The sequence below is a fragment of the Conger conger genome, chromosome 9 (genome assembly GCF_963514075.1).
Source record: "Conger conger chromosome 9, fConCon1.1, whole genome shotgun sequence".
In the NCBI taxonomy this organism is placed as follows: Eukaryota; Metazoa; Chordata; class Actinopteri; order Anguilliformes; family Congridae; genus Conger; species Conger conger.
In genome coordinates, this window is record NC_083768.1 from 59185931 (window position 1) to 59204961 (window position 19031).

A 19031-nucleotide genomic window follows, 5' to 3' on the forward strand; every position below is an offset into this window, starting at 1 on the left:
GGTGCAGATTACACCCTATGTTGAGGGGCGGGGTCCGAACTTAAGAGGGGTGGGCGTTACACTTGGCGGTGGAGTCAGTGACACAACATAGAGGGGTGTTAGAGGGGTGGAGTCAGTGTTAGAGGGGTGTGGTCAGTGTTAGAGGGGTGTGGTCAGTGTTAGAGGGGTGGAGTCAGTGTTAGAGGGGTGTGGTCTGTATTTTGAGGGGTGGGGCGGCCTGTAACGTAGTGGTTAAGGTACATGACTGGGACCCACAAGGTCGGTGGTTCGATCCCCGCTGTAGCCACAATAACATTACATTACATTACAAGGCATTTAGCAGACGCTCTTACCCAGAGCGATGTACAATGAAGTGCAATAAGATCCGCACAGCTGTTGGGCCCTTGAGCAAGGCCCTTAACCCTGCACTGCTCCAGGGGAGGATTGTCTCCTGCTTAGTCTAATCAACTGTACATCGCTCTGGTGGGGTTTATGTGAGAGGGGTGGGGTCAGTAACACAACATAGAGGGGTGGGGTTTAGGCTGGAGGGGTGGGGTTTAGGCTGGAGGGGTCGGGGGCGGTACCTTCTCCTGGGCCTTGTTCCAGGCTGCCACGGGGTCGGACTCGTAGCCCCTCTGCAAGAGTAGGCGAATCAGCTCCCGCTTGGACTTATTCTCTGAGAGAGGCACAGGAACGCGTCAGCAACACTGACTCAACACGCCCAGAACTTACACCAGCACAGCGCTTACACATGCACATCTCCCAGATTAACCATCCAATTACTGTAAATTCAGTTCCAGGGGTTTATTATAAAATCTCGTAAAAAAAAACCCCCCACACATTTACACAACAAAACCTGAGGCAATAACTATTAAAACCAGACCCAGGCATAAAGAGATTACAGCATATAGGGAAGAGCCTAATTACCGATGGAAATTTTCCCCTCAATCTTCTCCAGCACAAACCGTGCCTGATTGGACAGTTTGGCTGACTCCGCCCCCAGCATGCCAGCCAGCCAATCCTTCCTCAGCTTGTAGTAGTGGAGGCGGAGCTCGAAGAACTCCTTGAGGATGTCAGTGACGGAGGCGTACCGCTTTAGACAGCCCATGTGATCAAAGAGCACCTGCAGAGAGGAGAAACCGCATTACACACATGCACACATATACACACACATATACACACACACAAACATGCACATATATATATACAAACAGGAAGACATACACACAGAGTTGGAGACTGAACTGTATATTTCAAGAGTCAGGTGACAGGCTGTGTTACAGGTGTAAGGTGTGTTACAGGTGCGTTACAGGTGTAAGGTGCGTTACAGGTGTGTTACAGGTGTGTTACAGGTGTAAAACTCACCATAGAGTGGCAGGTGAGGCTGGACTGCAGCTTGAAGACTTTGTGCAGGCCGGCTGCCTCGGCCTCGATGAGCTTCTCCTCACTCATCCGCACCACGAACTTCACGGTGGAGTCGGTGTGGTACTCCTTATAGTCACTGATGAGTGCCGGCGTCTTATCAGAGCCCTGCAGCATGGGCTCCAGCACAGACTCCTTATACGCCTGGAACATAAACACACAACGTCCAGCACAGACTCCTTATACGCCTGGAACATAAACACACAACGTCCAGCACAGACTCCTTATACGCCTGGAACATAAACACACAACGTCCAGCACAGACTCCTTATACGCCTGGAACATAAACACACAACGTCCAGCACAGACTCCTTATACGCCTGGAACATAACAAACACACAACGTCCAGCACAGACTCCTTATACGCCTGGAACATAAACACACAACGTCCAGCACAGACTCCTTATACGCCTGGAACATAACAAACACACAACGTCCAGCACAGACTCCTTATACGCCCGGAACATAACAAACACAACGTCCAGCACAGACTCCTTATACGCCTGGAACATAACAAACACAACGTCCAGCACAGACTCCTTATACGCCTGGAACATAACAAACACAACGTCCAGCACAGACTCCTTATACGCCTGGAACATAACAAACAACGTCCAGCACAGACTCCTTATACGCCTGGAACATAACAAACAACGTCCAGCACAGACTCCTTATACGCCTGGAACATAAACACACAACGTCCAGCACAGACTCCTTATACGCCTGGAACATAAACACACAACGTCCAGCACAGACTCCTTATACGCCTGGAACATAAACACACAACGTCCAGCACAGACTCCTTATACGCCTGGAACATAAACACACAACGTCCAGCACAGACTCCTTATACGCCTGGAACATAAACACACAACGTCCAGCACAGACTCCTTATACGCCTGGAACATAAACACACAACGTCCAGTACAGACTCCTTACACGCCTGGAACATAACAAACACACAACGTCCAGCACAGACTCCTTATACGCCTGGAACATAACAAACACACAACGTCCAGTACAGACTCCTTATACGCCTGGAACATAACAAACACAACGTCCAGCACAGACTCCTTATACACCTGGAACATAACAAACACAACGTCCAGCACAGACTCCTTATACGCCTGGAACATAAACACACAACGTCCAGTACAGACTCCTTATACGCCTGGAACATAAACACACAACGTCCAGCACAGACTCCTTATACGCCTGGAACATAACAAACACACAACGTCCAGCACAGACTCCTTATACGCCTGGAACATAAACACACAACGTCCAGCACAGACTCCTTATACGCCTGGAACATAACAAACACACAACGTCCAGCACAGACTCCTTAAACGCCTGGAACATAACAAACACACAACGTCCAGCACAGACTCCTTATACGCCTGGAACATAACAAACACAACGTCCAGCACAGACTCCTTATACGCCTGGAACATAAACACACAACGTCCAGTACAGACTCCTTATACGCCTGGAACATAAACACACAACGTCCAGCACAGACTCCTTATACGCCTGGAACATAACAAACACACAACGTCCAGCACAGACTCCTTATACGCCTGGAACATAAACACACAACGTCCAGCACAGACTCCTTATACGCCTGGAACATAACAAACACACAACGTCCAGCACAGACTCCTTATACGCCTGGAACATAACAAACACACAACGTCCAGCACAGACTCCTTAAACGCCTGGAACATAACAAACACACAACGTCCAGCAGACTCCTTAAACGCCTGGAACATAAACACACAACGTCCAGCACAGACTCCTTATACGCCCGGAACATAACAAACACAACGTCCAGCACAGACTCCTTATACGCCCGGAACATAACAAACACATAACGTCCAGCACAGACTCCTTATACGCCCGGAACATAACAAACACATAACGTCCAGCACAGACTCCTTATACGCCCGGAACATAACAAACACACAACATCCAGCACAGACTCCTTATACGCCCGGAACATAACAAACACACAACGTCCAGCACAGACTCCTTATACGCCCGGAACATAACAAACACACAACGTCCAGCACAGACTCCTTATACGCCCGGAACATAACAAACACACAACGTCCAGCACAGACTCCTTATACGCCCGGAACATAACAAACACACAACGTCCAGCACAGATGTTCAACATTCAGAGCATTGTTCATTCCACAACATGCTGAGCTTACATGGAACTAACCCCAGCCCTGTGTGTGTGTGTGTATGTGTGTATGCATGCGAGCGTGTGTTTGGGTATGTTTGTATGTGTGTGTGCATGTGTGAGTGTGTGTGTGTGTGTGCGCGTGTATGTGTGTGTGTGTGTGTGTGTATGCATGCGAGCGTGTGTGTGGGTATGTTTGTTTGTGTGTGCGTGCATGTGTGAGTGTGTGTGTGTGTGTGTGTGCACGTGTATGTTTGTGTGTGTGTGTGTGTGTGTGTGCACGTGTATGTTTGTGTGTGTGTGTGTGAGAGAGTGTGTGTGTGTGTGTGTGAGAGAGTGTATGTTTGTGTGTGTGTGTGTGAGAGAGTGTATGTTTGTGTTTGTGTGTGTGTGTGTGTGTGTGTGGCGTACCTGTGTCCAGGTGCGGATGGGCAGCTCTGTGATCTCGATGGTGTTCTTGTCCAGCACAGACACCTCTCCGCTCACAAAGTACTGGTTCTGACCCAGCTCGTGGATCACGCCCCTGAAGTTTTTGTAGCTGGGGAGCTTCGAGAGGGAAGGAAAACAAGAAACACTTAATTTCCACATAACTTCAACCAAAACCTCTTACTTAGTCCAGAGTCTGGCAGCCTTAAGCTGCTCATGGCAGAAACACGGAGGTACTTTGTCTGTGCAAATTCAACTCAGCTTTAGCTAGCCAGCCACCTTCAGCTGGCTGTTTGAGTCATTACATTACATTACATTATAGTCATTTAGCAGGCAAGTAGTAATACCATAATTTTGTAACTCGCTTGCTAAAGACAACCAGCTAGATCAAACTGCCAAACCCTGTTCCTGGATATCTATAGTCGTGCATGTTTTAATTTCAACTGTAATTTGGCACACCTGATTCTCCAAATAAACAGCTCAATGAGATCTCTAGCTGCCCAATGAGGTGTGCTTTGTTAGGGTTGGAGTGAAAACCAACAGGACGGTAGATCTCCAGGAAGAGAGCTGGGCAGCCCTGCTCTAGCTGTTGAATGAGGTGTGCTTTGTTAGGGTTGGAGTGAGAATCTACAGGACGGTAGATCCCCAGCAGGAGTGCAGTGTGGAGCAGAGACACGGTTGGGCGGGAGGTACCATGGGCAGGGGGTCCTGGTGGCCCAGCATGCGGTTGATGTTGTTAACGATCTCGCGCGGGTCGTAGTTGGGGATCTTGCAGGCCCAGCCCGTGCCGATGCCCTCGGCCCCGTTCACCAGCACCAGGGGCAGGATGGGGATGTACCACTCCGGCTCCACCTTCTGGTTGTCGTCGTACAGGAACTTGAGCAGGTTGGAGTCGACCGCGGGGAAGAGCAGCTTGGCCAGCGGGCTGCAGGAGGGGCGGGCGGGTTAGTTAGGGTGGGGCTGAAGATTTACTGAAATGCACTGGGACTGGGGACCATTAGATCACCATTAGATGTGTAAGGTGTGTTACCTGGGCATGGGGATGGTGTAACAGGTGTGAAAGGTGTGTTACCTGAGCACAGGTATATACGTTACCTGAGCATGGTGCTGGTGTAACAGGTGTGAAAGGTGTGTTACCTGAGCACAGGTGTATACGTTACCTGAGCATGGTGCTGGTGTAACAGGTGTGAAAGGTGTGTTACCTGAGCACAGGTATATACGTTACCTGAGCATGGTGATGGTGTAACAGGTGTGTTACCTGAGCACAGGTGTATACGTTACCTGAGCATGGTGATGGTGTAACAGGTGTGAAAGGTGTGTTACCTGAGCACAGGTGTATACGTTACCTGAGCATGGTGATGGTGTAACAGGTGTGTAAGGTGCGTTACCTGAGCATGGTGATGGTGTAACAGATGTGAAAGGTGTGCAAGGCGTGTACAGGTGTGTAAGGTGTGTTACCTGAGCATGGTGAAAATGTAACGGGGGCTGGCAGCGTCTTTGCCCCCGTTGATGCGGGTGCCAAACTGCCCCAGGGGCTGTAGAATGTTCACGTTGTTGCTGCCCACAAAGTTCTGCGCCAAGTTCACTATGGTCATCATCAGGGCTTGCTGCAGGAGAGAGAGAGAGAGAGAGAGAGAGAGAGAGACAGACAAGAGAATCACAGACTGAACCAGGAGTGGGGTAGGCAGTACCAGGGAATTGGACATAAACAATTACTACAATCTACAAACTACTACTGCTAACAGAACTACAACTAATGCCACTACATACTATTACTACCCCAGAACCTCAGTTCATAATCATAGTAATAATAATAATGATAATAGTAATAATAATAATAATAATAATAATGATAATAATGATAATAATGATAATAATAATAGTAATAATAATAGTAATAATAATAGTAATAATAATAATAATAATAATAATGATAATAGTAATAATAATAATAATAATAATAATAATACTGATAATAATAATAATAGTAATAATAATAATAATAATAATGATAATATTAATAATAATGATAATAGTAATAATGATAATGATAATGATAATAGTAATAGTAATAATAATAATGATAATAGTAATAATAATAATGATAATAGTAATAATAATAATAATAATAATAATAATAGTAATAATAATAATAATAATAATAATAATAATGATAATAATACTCATGACACTAACCTCGCCGTGATGGTAGGCAGACATCTCGGCCACTGATCCAGCCAGCTGGGCCACCTTCACCTCCCTCTTATCGTTCCTCTTCATGCAGGTGAACAGCACCTTCCGCTGCCCCGGCTTCAGCCCTGTGCATCATCAACAGGGGACACGATGCATCACCACACGGGGAAAGGCTATGTCATCACAATGGGACAGTTTGCATCATCAACAGGGGACAGGCCATGTCATCACAATGGGACAGTTTTTTATCATCAACAGGGGACACGATGCATCATCACAACGGGACATTTTGCATCATCACAAGGGGGACAGGCCACGTATCATACGGGGTCCGATAACACCTTGTGCACTGGCGACATCACAACAAGGGGCCAGCCAGTGGCTTGAGCGGAGGTGACATCATCAGAAGGGGACGGGAGACACGCACCGTCGACGAGCGAGGGGATGGAGCGCTCGTTGTCGGAGTTGGAGAAGAGGATGAGCTCTTTGTTGATGAAGTCGTTGTAGGAGAGGTGCCGTGCCTGCGTGCCGTACAGGAATTGCTGCAGAAAGAAGCACGGGTCAGCATGGACTACAGAGACCAGAGGGAACTGCTGCTTAAAACTACAAACACCATAAGGAAGAGGAAGAGCTAAAAGCAGTGTAGATATGTAGGGCGCTGAGCGTCTTCGGGGTCGCACCTCCGGCAGGCCGTGTAACCTGCGCTGTCTCCGGTCCTCCATGAAGTTGGTGAGCCACTCCTTCCTGTCATCCGTCTTCTTTTTACTGAAGGCCTGGAGAGAGAGAAAGGAGGAGGGAAGGAGAGGGAGAGAAAGAAGGAGGGAGAGGGAGGAGGGATGGAGGAAGGAGAGATTGGGAGGGAGAGAAGGGAACTTATGACTCATCTGCACCTAGCTGCCCCGAGTGAGGCGGTGTGAAACAGGAAGTGAGGCGGTGTGAAACAGGAAGTGAGGCGGTGTGAAACAGCAGTGTGAAACAGGAAGTGAGGCGGTGTGAAACAGGAAGTGAGGCGGTGTGAAACAGCAGTGTGAAACAGGAAGTGAGGCGGTGTGAAACAGGAAGTGAGGCTGTGTGAAACAGGAAGTGAGGCTGTGTGAAACAGGAAGTGAGGCGGTGTGAAACAGCAGTGTGAAACAGGAAGTGAGGCTGTGTGAAACAGGAAGTGAGGCTGTGTGAAACAGGAAGTGAGGCGGTGTGAAACAGCAGTGTGAAACAGGAAGTGAGGCTGTGTGAAACAGGAAGTGAGGCTGTGTGAAACAGGAAGTGAGGCGGGAGCGGGACGCACCAGGGTGATGGCGGCGTCGTCCTCCGTGCCGGTGTAGCGGAACGTGATGCGGTGCTTCTCCATGTCGGCAAAATACTCCTTCGCCTCTTTGCTTGTGCTCGTACCCAACCCTGGAAACGCGTGTACACACACACACACACACACACACACACACACACACACACACACACACACACACAATGAATCTTCCTTCCTTTCCACCTGTGTATTACTCATACAAGTATGTATATAAATACACACAGAATGTCTGTGTTAATTTCTGGAAAGTACACCATTTTGGAGTGCAAAGCGTTAGCCTGAAAGGGAGAGTGAGTAGAAGGAGAGATCCGGAGAGAGGGAGGAGAGAGCGCGAGAGAGAGGAAGGATAGAGAGACGGGAAGTGTACAAACCTTTGTAGTACTTTATGTGCCAGGTTTTGTAGTTTTCTGTCTGTTTCTTCCACTCGTCGAACTCTGGAATGCTGTAGAATGCCAACTCCTGCTTGTTCTTACTGGCCTGGGAACGCAGCGGGAAAACGGTCATTCAAACCCCGCCCCCTGCGTCTCAGACCACACCCACAGCTATAGCCCCGCCCCCTGCATCTCAGACCACACCCACAGCTATAGCCCCGCCCCCAGCATCTCAGACCACACCCACAGCTATAGCCTCGCCCCCAGCATCTCAGACCACACCCACAGTTATAGCCCCGCCCCCTGCATCTCAGAACACACCCACCGCTATAGCCCCGCCCCTGTATCTCAGACCACACCCACAGCTATAGCCCCACCCCCAGCATCTCAGACCACACCCACAGCTATAGCCCCACCCCCTGCATCTCAGACCACACCCACAGCTATAGCCCCCCTAGCCACATTGTGGCCACACCCCCAGGCCCCGCCCCCTGCGGCTGGTTACCTTGACGATGGGCGTGATAAACTCCTCCAGGAAGGTGTGCTTCAGCAGGGAGGGCCAGTTGTGGTGGAAGAAGTTTATGAGCAGCCCCTTAATGTGGGAGCCGTCCTGGTCCTGGAGAGGGATGGGGGGGGGGGGGGGGGGGGTCAGAACAGGTCACACCAGACGCCCTGCCTCAATACAGCCACACCCACTCAGGGGAACACCAGAGTCAGACCTCCACCAGAGAGGAGCTCCTCCAATCACGTGCAAAGATAAATAACCAACAGAAACACAGACAAATCCACCAAAAACCATCACACACACACACACACACACTCACTCACACACACACTCACTCACTCACTCACTCACTCACTCACTCACTCACTCACTCACTCACTCACTCACTCACTCACTCACTCACTCACTCACTCACACACTCACTCACTCACACACTCACACACACACACACACACACACACACACACACACACGCAGGCAGTACCTGATCGGTCATGATCATGATCCTTCCGTAGCGTAGGGAGCGGAGGGATTCTGGGTCCTCGTAGCTCTTCTTGTACTGCAGGCCCACGATCTTTATGATGTTGTTGATTTCAGCGTTCTCCATAATCTGCAGCGAGAGCCAATCACAGCTCAGATTACGCACGCACGCACGCACACACACAGTGCAGTCCATAAGTACTTGGACACTGACAGACTTTCTTTTGTTTTTGCTCCGTCCACCAGGACATTGGATTTGAAATGAAATGATGAACATGAGATTAAAGTGTAAACCATCAGCTTTAATTTGAGGGTATTTACATCTATAATGGGTGATCTGTGTAGGAATTACACCCCTTTTTTACACATAGTCCACCCATTTTAGTGCACCATAACATTTGGGTGATATGACTTGACATTTTTCCAGAACTCTGCAGGCTCTTTTAGGTACAAACTTTAACCTAGCCATCCCTCACTCACTCACTCACTCACTCACTCACTCACTCACTCACTCACTCACTCACACACTCACACACTCACACACTCACACACTCACTCACTCACACACTCACTCACTCACACACTCACTCACTCACACACTCACTCACTCACACACTCACTCACACACTCACTCACTCACACACTCACACACTCACACACTCACACACTCACACACTCACACACACTCACACACTCACACACTCACACACACACACACACACACACACACACACACACACACTCACACACACACTCACACACTCACACACTCACACACTCACACACTCACACACTCACACACTCACACACACACCCCCCTCTCTCAGGGGCTCACCTGTTTGTGGGAGGCCTCCCGGACGTTGAGTATTTTCCCGCGGAGGGGGAACACGCCGTAGCGGTCCCTGCCGATCACCCCGAGCCCCGACACCGCCAGCGACTTGGCCGAGTCCCCCTCCGTCAGGATGAGCGTGCAGTCTGACGAGTGCTTCCCACCTGAGACACAGGTGAGTCCACACAGGTGAGTCCACACAGGTGAGTTCACACAGGTGAGTCCACACAGGTGAGTCCACACAGGTGAGTCCACACAGGTGAGTTCACACAGGTAAGGACACACAGGTAAGGACACACAGGCAAGGACACACAGGCAAGGACACACAGGTGAGTTCACACAGGTGAGTTCACACAGGTAAGGACACACAGGTAAGGACACACAGGTAAGACTGCACACCCGCCCATTTTGCTAGCTAGTAATGTAAACAAAACATCTTCATTCATAAACACAAGTAGCTTAATAGTAAACTGGTTTCCTCGCCATAGAAACCTCTCGTCTTCATTTCAGTCAACCAATCACGTCTGCGTGACAAATCTGCAGGTCAAAGCTCAAAAGTGTCGGCTTGATGTCAGCGGAAATGTGGCGGGACACTTTCTTGCCTGAAGACAGGGCAGGTAAGGGCACACAGGTGAGTCTCACCTGCGTCGTTTGCGTCGTCCAGCTTGGGGATGCCCTTGATCTTGCTGTACTTGACGGACGAGCACTTCTTGTTGAGCTGAGTCTGGGCCTTGAACTTCACCCAGTTCAGAATGCTCTCCACTATGCCGCAGTTCGTCGCCTGGGCACCAGGGGGCGACAGAAACAACCCAGAGTTTAGGAACGGGTCACCTAAAACTACAACAGCCCGATCACTTTCACCGAGGCCTACATCGGAGAGCCACAGGAACCACCGGTTTTTGTTTTCACTTTAAATACAACAACCACTGTACACCCAAGAAACCAGGTGAGGCGAGTTAACTGTGCAATCAACTGCTTTCACTGACCAGTTAAGTGCTGAGTAACAATGAAAGCAAGCAAGCAGACGTCAGACCTGGGTCAAATACGTCGTTGTTTAGGATTCAAGTACTATTCTGTGCTCGACTGATCTTGCCTGGTGCAGTTGACCCAACCAAGAGGTCCAGAAGGTGGGATTAGCCTTTCTTTTTGCGTTCCACAAAGACAGTAAAGTGCAGAACAGTCTCTGAATCCTGTGCCATTTCTCTGGACTCACCGCGCGGATGAACTTCTCAGAGAGCGGACACTTGGAGCCGAAGCTCTTGGTCTGCAGCGTCATGTTCTCCTTGGTCTGCGAGTCGAAGCTGGGGTTCTCAATCAGAGCGTTCACAAACACCCAGATGTGGTTTTTCACCTGGACACACACACACACACACACACACACACACTGTTTACTTTACAGAACAAATCTCTACACTGGTTTACATTTTTCGTAAAAAAAAGTGACGCGCCTTGGGATTCAGTGAAGGGAGAAAAAAAACAAAAACAAAACTAACTGGAGAGAGAGAAATGAGGAGGGAGAGGGAGAGAAAGAAGGAGGGAGGGAGAGGCAGAGAAAGGGAGGAGGGATGGAGGAAAGAGAGATTGGGAGGGAGAGAAGGGAACTTGAAACTCAAATGTAAAATGGCCGCTAGAATAACCTGCATAATCCAAAGAGCAGCTGTAGGCCTGAGCTGCACTCACATTCTCTTCTCCTACTGACTGTGTTTACATGAGCACTCTACCGCAGTACTGTCACTCACCACAGGGGGGCAGTGAGTGCAGAGATTAGTGAACTGGGCTCAGAGGTTCTGCAGATTTGATTCCCAAGGGGGGGGGGGGCACTTAAGGCACTAAACCTCAACTGCTTCAGAACAAGATACAGCAGTATACACTGACTGTGTGCAGGTGGCTCTTGATAAACAGCGTCTGATAAATGTCTGATGAATCATGTTGTGTCCATTGAACTGGCAGGAGTTGACCACGACCTCTGACCTGGAAGGGTTTGACCGACACTCCGGCTTTGTTCTTCTTCTTCACCACCTCGATGAGCTTGGCCACGATCTGGTCCACCACGTAGTCAATGTGCCTGCCGCCCTGGAGGCGGGAAACAGAGGCGGTTACCAGAGTTACCGTTACCAACGTTACAGACGTTAGCAACGACCACTCAAAATGAGGAAAAAAAACAAACCGACGAGGGCAGAAGGCTGACAGGACTCGATTTTGGAGGGAAACGGTTTCAGAGGACATGGTGACACACGGTACCTTGGGGGTGGGGATGCGGTTGCTGTGGTTACCTTAATGGTTAGCGATACTAGAAGGGGGTACTACAGTTACTGTGGTAACCCTGGTGGTGGCGATGCTGGGTTTGGGGATGTGGTGGATGCTGGGTTTGGGGCTGTGGGTACCTTGGTGGTGGCGATGCTGTTGACGAAGCTGATCTGCTGGAAGCCCTTCTCGCTGAGAGTCAGACACACCTCCCAGCGGTCGTTCACCGTCTCGTTCACCACCTTCAGCGCCACGCCCGTCTCGTCCAGCTTGTCCTTCACGTACAGGTCCACGTAGCTGCGGAAGCCGGTGACCTGTGGGGGCCCGGGGCCAGACGTCAGCCACACACTGCACACAACCACACACACAATCACACACACAACCACACACACAATCACACACACAACCACAGCCAGTCAGCCACACTCCGCACACCACCACACACACAATCACACGCACAACCACACGCACAATCACACGCACAACCACACGCACAACCACACGCACAACCACACGCACAACCACACGCACAACCACACGCACAATCACACGCACAACCACACGCACAACCACACGCACAACCACACGCACAACCACACGCACAACCACACGCACAATCACACGCACAACCACACGCACAACCACACGCACAACCACACGCACAACCACACGCACAACCACACGCACAATCACACGCACAACCACACGCACAACCAACCACAACCACACGCACAACCACACGCACAACCACACGCACAACCACACGCACAACCACACGCACAACCACACACACAACCACACACACAACCAACCACACAACCACACGCACAACCACACGCACAACCACACGCACAACCACACGCACAACCACAGCCAGTCAGCCACACTCCGCACACCACCACACACACCACCACACACACAATCACACACACAACCACACGCACAATCACACGCACAACCACACGCACAATCACACGCACAACCACACGCACAACCACACGCACAACCACACGCACAACCAACCACAACCACACGCACAACCACACGCACAACCACACGCACAACCACACGCACAACCACACGCACAACCACACGCACAACCAACCACAACCACACGCACAACCACACGCACAACCACACGCACAACCACACGCACAACCACACAAACAACCACACAAACAACCACACAAACAACCACACGCACAACCACACGCACAACCACACGCACAACCACACGCACAACCACACGCACAACCACACGCACAACCACACGCACAACCACACACACAACCACACGCCGCACACAACCACAGCCGTTCAGCAGCCGCTTTTATCCAAAGCTGCGTACAGCAGCCGCAGATGAAGGGAAAACTCGGTTGTCTACAGCCATGAACAAACGGCAAGGCTACTGCACCTGGCAAATGAGCCAAGTCAGAGACAACAATGTGAGCAACTACAGCACCGGGAAATATAGAAGGGCAACAGTCCTAGATACAAATACAAAGCACAAGAGCGCGCTGAGGCACTCCCACTGAGGAGTACGGCTGGTGCAGAGAGCAGAGAGCAGAGAGCAGAGAGCAGAGAGCAGAGAGCAGAGAGCAGAGAGCAGAGAGCAGAGTGCAGAGTGCAGAGTGCAGAGTGCAGAGTGCAGAGTGCAGAGTGCAGAGTGCAGAGTGCAGAGTGCAGAGAGCAGAGAGCAGAGAGCAGAGTGCAGAGTGCAGAGTGCAGAGTGCAGAGTGCAGAGTGCAGAGTGCAGAGAGCAGAGAGCAGAGAGCAGAGAGCAGAGTTCAGAGAGGCGTCTCCAGACTGTGGAGGAAAGGGGGCAGCTCTTTCAGGGAGACGGAGACAGACAGCTGGGGCGCGGCCCCTGATTGGACGGCATTCCTACCGGAAGCTTCTTCCCATTGAGCATGACTTTGACGCCCCGGCAGGACCCGGCGATGTCGTAGGCCCGGCGCGTGAGGAGGGCCAGCGTGTCCCGGTCCAGCTTCTCCATCTTAAACTTGGACAGGTCCGGCTGGAACGTCACGCAGGTGAAGTCCTCCCCGTCAAAGAACTTCACCCGCGGCTCACTGGCCTTGGTCATGTTGTTCTGCCAGGTCTGTGAGAGAGAGGGAGGGGGAGAGAGGGAGAGAGGGAGAGAGGGGGAGAGAGAGGGAGAGAGGGAGAGAGGGGGAGAGAGGGGGAGAGAGGGGGAGAGAGGGAGAGGGAGGGGGAGAGAGAGGGAGAGAGAGAGGGAGAGAGGGAGAGAGAGAGAGGGGGAGAGGGGGAGAGAGGGAGAGAGAGAGAGAGGGGGAGAGAGGGAGAGAGAGGTGAGGAGTGTAGAAAAAAGAAAAAGGACAAAGAAAGAGGATAGTAAGAAAGAAAAAGAGGAAAGGGAAGGAGGTTTAGTGGAGTTTCACACTCAAACAGACAGAATGTATAAATGAACCAGAACGTGAGAAACAGGCTGATTCTCCTTCCAACAGGTCAGGGGGCTGAAACAGACCTGCTGCTGAAACCCCTCAGCCCCTCGTGTGCAGCCAGGACATTAAACTGAAGCCAAACAAACAGACGAACATCAAATGAAACCGCTCGTGGTTGAGAGAGGCGGGGACGTGCAGGGAAGGCGAGGTGTTTGAGAGAGCGATCGGTTCTGTGGGGCGGCCTTTAGCGTGAAGGCCTGATCGTATCGCCCGTCTCAGAGCGAGGAACGACCCCAGGAGCCGCCTGTGACCCCACCGTGACCCCAAAGCCCAAACCCAGGTGAGGATGAACCAGGAGGGGGGGGCGCACCCTTACCTGAGCGCAGAGGCTTCAGGGAGCCTGCAGGGGGGCGGGGGGCACGTTAACACGCGACACAGGGTCAGAATGGACTACGCAAACGCAGGAGCTACGGAGTGTCCGTGTGTGACCGCGGGTCAGGACCCCGTACCTGTTTGAAGCTGTGTTTGTATTCTTTACAGGCCGTTTCCACAGTGAATTTTGTGCTGAAGATATTGCAGAGTTTAGCACCATATCCGTTCCTCCCGCCTGAAACGGGACAGAAGACAAACACAATTATTGAAAAATATAGATTTTTTTTTTTTACAGTCAACTGCGCTAAGCTACTACAGAGGCTAAACCCATATTGTGGAAAACGACATTTCCATTGCTATGTGGATTACAAAGGAGCTGATGCTGTTACAAAAACACTGCGAAATTATCAAAACGCACAGTCCCCAAATAAATCCACACAATCCGCGTGAAGGAAACGTGCACATAAACGAGCAGTTTGGAAGTCTGTGAAGTTGTGACATCACAACGTGTGTTGTGACATCACAACGATACGCTTCAGCACGGCTTGCCGAGCTTCATCAGCCAATCAGAACCCAGGTTCGTTGGTGTCAACAAGCCTTAAAGGCACAGTCACTAAAACTGTCTGTTCTTGGTGAAGCCCATGAGACACACCAGAGAACTGACATGTAAAACGTAATTAGAGATTGTTTTTGGTACGCTAAACCGCACAAACACTAGAAGAAATGCAACAAGGGACCTTTAACGGGTTACACTGAACTCAGCTCAGGCTTGGCAGGCTGAACAGTCTCCACTAGGGGGCGCCATCAGCACTCGCTGAGACGGCGTGACCTTGTCCACACGTTACGGCTCCGAGTCTACCTGAGCCCACTCACCTGTGACCTTCTTCTCCTCGTCGTCGTAGTTACTGGAGGTGAGCAGGTGTCCGAAGATGAGGGCGGGGACGTACATCTTCTCGTCCTTGTGCTCGACCACAGGTATGCCCTTCCCGTTGTTCCAGATGGAGATGGTGTTCGACTCGCTGCGGAGGACCAACACACTTAACCTTTAACCTTTACTGATGCAGTGTGGGTCAGGCATCATCAACCCTGGCCCTCCGCTCCAAATCCAGCCCTGGTTTCCTTTTCTCCCGGGGAATTAGTGCTACTGATTGGCCAGACTGTCTTCACACCTGACTCCCAGGTAAAGGGGGGGCGAACACACCTGACTCCCAGGTAAAGGGAGGGTGGTCACACCTGACTCCCAGGTAAAGGGAGGGTGGTCACACCTGACTCCCAGGTAAAGGGAGGGCGAACACACCTGACTCCCAGGTAAAGGGAGGGCGAACACACCTGACTCCCAGGTAAAGGGAGGGCGGTCACACCTGACTCCCAGGTAAAGGGAGGGTGGTCACACCTGACTCCCAGGTAAAGGGAGGGTGGTCACACCTGACTCCCAGGTAAAGGGAGGGCGAACACACCTGACTCCCAGGTAAAGGGAGGGCGGTCACACCTGACTCCCAGGTAAAGGGAGGGTGGTCACACCTGACTCCCAGGTAAAGGGAGGGTGGTCACACCTGACTCCCAGGTAAAGGGAGGGCGAACACACCTGACTCCCAGGTAAAGGGAGGGCGGTCACACCTGACTCCTAGGTAAAGGGAGGGTGAACACACCTGACTCCCAGGTTCTGCTGACAAGCAGCAGTTCTTGGCCCTTGAAGACCGTGATTTTTCTGACAGTCTCTGGCGCAGGTTGACAGTCGACTTTTTCAGCAATGCCCTGTGAATGGCCCCCCCTAAGCTGGACTGGGCTGCGGGAGAAAATGGCCCCGGCTGGGACTAAACCCAGGACAGCGCTGCTCACTGCACCACCCTGCCCAATAAAACAAGAAGCCCTTCTGTCTGTCTGACTCCATCACACAAATCCCCGATCTAAAGTAAAATAATAATATTTCATAATTACTATGACACATTTCCATTAAGCCATTATTTCATGTCCCTTATTTTGGTGAGGGATTACTATGTGGAGAGAGAGGCTTTATCAATCAATGAATTCAACCAATCACAAGGCTTTGCTGCGCAGAGCAGAGCACACCGATTGGCTCGTGTGAATGAATGACAGCTGGCAGACGGAAGCTCTGCTCACTGTGAAGGCACTCTTCCTGAGTCCGTAACCATGGTAACCCCCAAGCCCTGCCCCCTCCCAGGTGACACTCACGGGTCGAGCGTGATCTTTATACACGACATGTTCTTGTCCCTCTGCTTGTTATCGGCCGAGTTCACTGTGCGGGAGAGAAGGAAGAGGACAGCACGATCAATACCTCTATCAATCAATCTGATCGATCAGCCGGGCCTTCACACTGTAAAGAGCCAATTACATCCCGCAGCGTGCATTTTCATAGGGAAATGATTTATGCGCCTGTTGAAGAGGTGATCTGAGTTGAACTGCCTGCGATTACATCTCAACACACGTCAGGAAGGTGCGTGGAATTGGTAACGTGTTGCCCAGGTAACCCTGGAACCGTAGGCTCGCAGCGCAAATCCCTGCGCAAGGCAGGCCTCTCTTACCCAGAATCTCATCGAAGATCTTGTACAGTCCGGGGACGTAGGTGATCTCCCGCATGTTCATCCCGATATCCTCGTCAAAAACCCACAGTTGCTGAAAAAGAAACAAAACGTGTTTGCTGATGAAGCGAGGATCAGAAATAGTTCACTTCACTCCTTATAGAAACCAGAAAAGGCTGTTCTTATGTCCAAACACCAGGTCCCTAAAGTTACGCCGCTATCATTTGTTGCTATACAAATAAAGCGTATTATTATTGTTATTACTTTTGTTGGATAGAGAGAGAGAGAGGGGGAGAGAGAGAGAGAGAGGGAGGGAGGGAGGGAGCGAGAGAGAGAGAGAGAGAGAGAGAGAGAGAGAGAGAGAGAGAGAGAGAGGGAGGGAGGGAGGGAGGGAGAGAGAGAGAGAGGGAGGGGGAGAGGGAGAGGGAGAGGGAGGGAGAGAGGGAGAGGGAGAGGGAGAGGGAGAGGGAGAGGGAGAGAGAGAGAGAGGGAGGGAGAGGGAGAGAGAGAGAGGGAGAGAGGGGGAGAGGGGGAGAGGGAGGGAGGGGGAGGGAGAGAGAGAGAGGGAGGGGGGAGAGAGAGAGGGAGAGAGGGAGAGGGAGAGTATAAGAGAAAGAGAAGCTCTCCGGAGACTCACCTGGGTGACGGGTTCGACCGATCCGATGTAGGTGTCGGGGCGGAGCAGGATGTGCTCCAGCTGGGTCTTCTTCTGGTAGACGCGCTCGACGGACATCTTCTTGGACCCGTCCTTCCTGGCCGCCTCCCCCTTCCCGCCCTCGGAACGCCCGTTGGCCTCCTCCTTCCGTGCCGCATTGTTCTTATCAAAGAGGGTCTGTCATTAGACACACCGGCACAACTCCGTTACCAGGGCAGAGATTAATGTCCCCACAACGATGCTAAAACCAGACTGGGACACACACCGCATGATACTACTGCTGTGCTTGTGTGTGTGTGTGTGTGTGTGTGTGTGTGTGTGTGTGTGTGTGTGTGTGTGTGTGTGTGTGTGCAACTCTGCTACTAGGGCAGAGATTAAAGTCCCCACAATGATGCTACATGGTGCCGCTGTATGCGTGTGTATGTGAGTGTGTGTGTGCGCGTGCGTGTGAGTGTGTGTGTGTGTGTGTGTGCAGAGGGAATGCGATTCAAATATCTGTCTTCTGCTATTTAAAAAATGACAGAAAATACAACCTACCTACCAACTAACTACATTTAAATCTGGCATTGAACTGAAAACACCTACAAATTGAAACAAAGCAGCTTTTACACCTGGCTGGCTTTATGGATTAAGCTCATCTAGGAGCTTTCCACACATTTTCCACGTAGCCCAACCCATTTACACGGCCGTATATGCAGTGGCATCAGAAAGTATTGAGACCCCTTCACTTTTTACACACTTTATTGTGTTGTAGATTTAAATTTAATGGACAAAATTACCATTTTTGCTCATCAATCTACACTCAATAACTCAATAACGACAAAGTCAAAACATGTTTTCAGACATTTTTGCAAATTATTAAAAATCTAAAACTGAAATCTCTCAGTCCAGGCTAAGCACCTTAACCACAGACAGAACGGCTGTGCCCCACCAAAGAATCAAACCAGCAACCTCCCTGTTCCAGTCCCAGGTCCATTACAGTTATTCGGCGGACGCTTCTCATCCAAAGCGACTTACAGTTGATTCGACTAAGCAGGGGCCAATCCCCCCCCCCCCCCCCCATGGAGCAAGGTATGGTTAAAGGCCTTGCTCCAGGGACACAACAGCTGTACAGATCTT

General features: G+C 50.8%; 1 protein-coding gene across 4 annotated transcripts in view; it reads right to left on the reverse strand.

The window, feature by feature from the left end:
- The window catches only part of top2b (DNA topoisomerase II beta), a 31746-nt gene that overhangs the window by 8864 nt on the left and 3851 nt on the right, over positions 1 to 19031 (reverse strand). For 2 of the 4 annotated variants that reach the window (XM_061253589.1, XM_061253588.1), the window contains exons 2-25: positions 17895 to 18089; positions 17261 to 17351; positions 16911 to 16974; positions 15591 to 15736; positions 14855 to 14952; positions 13829 to 14041; positions 12081 to 12254; positions 11668 to 11769; positions 10910 to 11047; positions 10339 to 10477; positions 9703 to 9860; positions 8872 to 8997; positions 8388 to 8498; positions 7883 to 7988; positions 7494 to 7603; positions 6889 to 6981; positions 6636 to 6750; positions 6212 to 6333; positions 5474 to 5622; positions 4709 to 4940; positions 4001 to 4135; positions 1345 to 1545; positions 907 to 1102; positions 564 to 655 (exon numbers count right to left, since the gene is read on the reverse strand). In XM_061253589.1, coding sequence (XP_061109573.1) covers positions 564 to 655; positions 907 to 1102; positions 1345 to 1545; positions 4001 to 4135; positions 4709 to 4940; positions 5474 to 5622; positions 6212 to 6333; positions 6636 to 6750; positions 6889 to 6981; positions 7494 to 7603; positions 7883 to 7988; positions 8388 to 8498; positions 8872 to 8997; positions 9703 to 9860; positions 10339 to 10477; positions 10910 to 11047; positions 11668 to 11769; positions 12081 to 12254; positions 13829 to 14041; positions 14855 to 14952; positions 15591 to 15736; positions 16911 to 16974; positions 17261 to 17351; positions 17895 to 18089 — 3306 coding nt within the window. Of the gene's footprint in view, positions 1 to 563; positions 656 to 906; positions 1103 to 1344; positions 1546 to 4000; positions 4136 to 4708; positions 4941 to 5473; positions 5623 to 6211; positions 6334 to 6635; positions 6751 to 6888; positions 6982 to 7493; positions 7604 to 7882; positions 7989 to 8387; positions 8499 to 8871; positions 8998 to 9702; positions 9861 to 10338; positions 10478 to 10909; positions 11048 to 11667; positions 11770 to 12080; positions 12255 to 13828; positions 14042 to 14721; positions 14746 to 14854; positions 14953 to 15590; positions 15737 to 16910; positions 16975 to 17260; positions 17352 to 17894; positions 18090 to 19031 lie in introns of those variants that run through there. The other 2 variants (XM_061253590.1, XM_061253591.1) reach the window with 2 other exon arrangements.